General features: G+C 48.8%; 1 protein-coding gene across 1 annotated transcript in view; it reads left to right on the top strand.

Annotated features, from left to right (window-relative positions):
* The window catches only part of PLEKHA6 (pleckstrin homology domain containing A6), a 119,098-nt gene that overhangs the window by 76,438 nt on the left and 37,922 nt on the right, over nucleotides 1-4,738 (top strand). The window contains exons 2-3 of the mRNA XM_007470658.1: nucleotides 203-283; nucleotides 938-1,052. Coding sequence (XP_007470720.1) covers nucleotides 951-1,052 — 102 coding nt within the window. The 5' untranslated portion in view covers nucleotides 203-283; nucleotides 938-950. The remainder of the gene's footprint in view (nucleotides 1-202; nucleotides 284-937; nucleotides 1,053-4,738) is intronic.

The raw sequence follows: 4,738 nt of genomic DNA, 5'->3' as shown, positions 1-4,738 counted from the left end.
CTCCCCTCCCCTCCCCTCCCCAAATGACCTTCTACAGCCCAGCCCTCTGTCTTGCGGCTTACGGTCCCACTGGAGGACAGAGCAACAAGCTCCTGTGCGGTCACCATCCCTGTCACTGCCTAGGACCTGTCCACGCTTTAGCCTGTGTCTCTGAATTCTTCGTCTTGACCACAGCCTCTCTCTCTCTCTTTTGCCTCCACAGCCATAATGAAAGACGGAACACATTTCTACACCCACTGACCGGCCAGGTCCCAGAGGAAAACAAAAAGTTTGACTTGAAAATGTACGTTTACCCCTTACTTGCTGTTGGCCTTTCCATCCTTAACCACCATCATCCCGCTGCCTCTGTGTAGCTAGGAAGAGGAAGGGAGTGGGGGTCAGAAAGGAGAGCAGGAGAGGTTTAGGGTCGCTCACCTCAGTTCTGAGGACTGGAAACTCCTGACACCCATCTGGCTTGATACCCTCAACCACTTTTTCTGGAATCTTGCAGGTCCCAGGTTAGTGCATCCCATGGGCTGAGCTAAAGGAGTGAGACATGTCTGAGGCTGGCATATCAATCACCAGGGGCCTCTGAGGAGAGTAGTGAGGGAATCTGCTATGACCACGAGAGCCAAATGCTAATTCCTCTGATCTTGGCTCAGTAAATGAAAGGAAAAAAAGATAATTAAAGGACTCTCATAGTCCGAGTTCCAGAGTCCTAGGGTCTAGGTTTTTAAGATAAATTTTCAGGAAAAAAAGAGGAGACTGTCCAGGGTTACTGGCATATAATCTCGGAAAAGCAGCAGGAGCCACTGAGAGGACCCCTTGGGAGCACTGAGGGGACCTAATTTGTGCTGAATGCTGGAACAGTGAATGGCAGGGATGGGAAAAGGGATGGGTGGCACCCATTGTCTCTTGGTCTCACTAGTCACTTCTTTTTTGGTCAACTTGAAATCAGATCGACCTTGGACATGTCCAATAAAACAGGTGGGAAACGCCCAACTACCGCCAACAGTGACCTATCCAACCACAACATGGTGTCCGAGGTCCCTCCAGAGCGGCCCAGTGTCCGGGTAAGTCGGGTCCCTCACGCAGGCTGTTGGGGAGGAATCCTAGGAAACGTATTAGGCTGCTTACTTTTTTCTGCAGGTTCCAAAGAGCAGGTCACGTGATGCAGGAAGTGGAGAGTGGGGAGGAAAGAGGGCTCAGACCAGAACCATACAGAAGACCAACATCTAGACCAGGGGTTCTCAGCCTTAGCACTATTAGCATTGGGGGCTGGATAATTCTTTGTAGTGTGGGACCATTCTTTCTCTGTAGCATGTTGAGCAGCAGCCCTGGCCTCTACCCACTAGATGCCAGTAGCCCCCACCCTGTGGCAACCAAAAATGTCTCTAGACATTGTCAAATGCCCCCTGTGGGACAAAATTGCCCCACCCTCACTGAGAACCACTGATCTAGGGGGACAGAAAGAAGAATAACTCATGAAGAATATGGCAATTGGGCACTCAGAAAGGAGGAGGAAGGAAGAGACCATCAGGAGGAAGTAATCAGAGAAGAATGTTGCAAAGAGGTCCAGTAAGATAAGGGCTAAAGGTATCCATGGGGTTTGGCAACATCGTGGTAATTGGAGACCCTGATGAGAGCAGTTCGGTGGTATGAGGAGCGCAGAAGACAAAGACAAGCTGGAGAGGGCTTAAGAGGAGATGGGAGGGCAGATACAGGACACTGAAGAGTAGAAAATTGCTCTTCTAAGAAACTACATAGGGCTTTCCTGGTGGCGCAGTGGTTGAGAGTCCGCCTGCCGATGCAGGGGACACGGGTTCGTGCCCCGGTCTGGGGAGCGGCTGGGCTCGTGAGCCATGGCCACTTATCCTGTGCGTAAAAAAAAAAAAAACAAAACAAAACTAGATAGTAAATGAGAGTGTAGTCATACAATGGAGGACTCTCCAAAAATTAAAAATGGACTGGAGCGAGATGTATAACAAGGATGAACCTTAACAACATAATGCTGAGGAAAAAGCAAGTTGTAGGATATGAAAAACATGGTATCATTTATGTAAAATGTACAAACATGAAACGTAATTCAGCATTTTTATAGATAAGCTTGCAGTACAAGCATATAACCATGGACAGGCATACTAATTTGTGGTCAGTGGTCACCTCTAGGAAGGAAGAAAAGGTAATGAGATTGGGGAGGGGGTTCAAAGGGAGTTTCAGCTCTATTTGTCATGTTTTATTAGGGAAAGAAAACAACATGCAGTGGTGATTTAGTCCCTACTTTTCTGAAATGTTTGAAATATTTCAAAAAATATTTTTTAAAGAAACTTGACCATGAAGGGAAATGAGGGGTGGAGGGTAGCAGCTAGGAGATACGCAAGATGCAGGGAGGTTTTCTTTGTTCATTTTGTTTTGTTTCAAGGTGTTAAGGGCAGGAGGGGAATGACCCAGTAGGTAGTTTCAGGAGAAAGGGCAACGCCAATGAGTCATGTTTGTGTAGAGACAGGAGTCAGGTGCAAAGGTGCTGTCAGCCTGGATAGGGGAGTGGCCCTCTTCCTGAGGCTGCGTAAGAAAGGTATGTGAAACGTGGTGGTGGGGCTAGGAAGTTCAAGACGCTCCCACCTGTTGTCTTCAACTTTTGCAGGGAAGTGGGAGGTAGGGTTTTCTGCTGAGAAGGGTGGGGTTGATAGAGAGGCATTGGGGGGTGGGGGGCTTCAGAATAAGCCCAAGGGTCAGTGGTCAACAAGGAACATTTGGAATATTGCCCAATAATACCGAAGGGTCATCTGAGGTCATAGACTGAATCTGTGTGGCTCTGATCCACAGGTGTGTGGTTTTTCTCCAGCAGTGCTATGGCCTGGCAGATGGTTGCATTGACCTAAGGTTGAGGGTTGCTGGGAAGCTGTGGCAGAAAGATAAGGAGGCTAGAGTATTGCTGAGGGGTTGGCAGGGGAATGGCTGAAGTGGCAGGGAGCAGCTTTTAGGCTGCAGAGAGCAGGTAAAACTATGACAGATGACGGACTGAGAGAAAAGGGAAAGGTTTTAGGATTTACGTATTCCGAGGGTGGTGGATGACTTCTTCAGGTGGCTGATCTCCGCCATTATATGTGGGTTTTTACAAGTAAAGTGCAGAAAATAATTTCATTTTCCAGTTTGGGAGGTACTTTATGATAAACCCCAGTTTCTTCTTTCCTTTGTTCTACAGGTATTTACTAAGTGCTTATTGATAGCTGGACACCTTGCTAGGCTCTGGTGATAAAGAGATGAACAAAACAAAAGTTTCTCCCTACAAAGAGCTCCCAGTCTCGTACGGGAGACAGAAAGTCCACAGTTCTGTTGCAGTGCAACAGATTCTAGACTATGAGAAGTTTCTGAGAAGAGGGAGTGACAACTACTCTGGGAGAACAGGGGGGTGTCGGGGACTAGGGGAGCCTGAATTAGGCTGTGAAGGATGAGTTGGGATTTGGTAGTGGACAAGGGAAGTGGGGTTTCCCCGCCTCCCATGGTGAGCAAAGCCCTAGGGAGCTGGGAGAGAACCACTCGGAGTTTGGCATGACCAGCGGTGGTGCCTTTCTGGTGGAGTGGCAGAAAGTGGGTGGTGGCCCAGCCAGATCTTGTAGACCTGTCCTCGTGTGCTGTGCTGAGGATTGGAATCTCTCCTAAGTGACGAGAGGTAGTGAGAAATTTTTAGCAGAAGAGATGACAACCCGTGAGGCACCAACAGCGGCATCGGAGAAGAAAGGACAGGCTTGAGATCCATTAAGAGGACAGACTTGTCAGCCCTGCGTAAATGATGGTGTGGAGGAATGGAGGGAGGAGGGGACGGCGTGAGCTTGTTCAGAGTTCTGGTGTGGGCCACCGGGTGCATATTGTGGCCCAGTCACTGAGATGAGAGCTACGGAAGAGCAAGTTTGGTTAGAAAGAGGATGAGTTTGGTTTTGCACTTATTTAATCCTAGTTGGACGACTAGTGAGCACATGGACTGGGACACACGAATCTATATCTAGATCCATTCTAGCAAATGAATCTAGATATAGATTAGGGAGTTTTCAGCATATTGCTGGCAGCTGAGGCAATGGGTATGGATGACATTACACAGGCACAATGTATGACGAGACTAAAAGCGTAAGTTTGAGGTCTGTCAACACTTAGAGTGGAGGTGGAGGTTGAGAAGGACTGGCCACAGATGCAGATATTGAAAAGTAAGGAATAGTGGCCCAGAAACCAAGAGAAGAGTTCTGGGAAGGACAGGAAGTTTCACATTATCGGTGCTTGAGCGTGTCAGGGACTGAGTGGCCTGAGTTGGCATCGCAGGGACCATTTCTGAAAAGAGTGGAGGAGGTTTAGGAGTAAAGGGAGGAGAGGAAGTCGGGACTCTTCCCAGAAGCCTGTCTCTGAGGAGAGAGAGAGGGAAGGGAGGGAAGGTGTTACCTGACGGGGACAGCTGGTGGAGGGTGGAGGGGGCCGTCAGGTGTGTGTGGGTGCGTGAGGGACAGTGAGGAGGAGGAGAGAGAACGACTGAGAGAGACAGAGACAGACAGTGACAGAGAGACAGACAGTGAGTGAGAGAGAGAGAGGGATGCTTTAAGATGAAGAGAGCTGAGCGTGTTTGCTTAGGAGAAGCAGCCAGTGGAGGAGGAAAAAGTGAAGACGGGTTTGAGAGGTTATCAATGAAGCAAGTCTCAGAGGAGACAGCAGGCTGGACCCAATAGCCTTGGAAAGGAGGAAAACGCCTCTTCTTCTGACACTGAAGGGAAAG

The sequence above is a fragment of the Lipotes vexillifer genome, unplaced genomic scaffold (genome assembly GCF_000442215.2).
Source record: "Lipotes vexillifer unplaced genomic scaffold, Lipotes_vexillifer_v1.1 scaffold1122, whole genome shotgun sequence".
NCBI classification, from domain to species: domain Eukaryota; kingdom Metazoa; phylum Chordata; class Mammalia; order Artiodactyla; family Lipotidae; genus Lipotes; species Lipotes vexillifer.
This window is presented reverse-complemented; position numbering and strand designations above follow the sequence as displayed.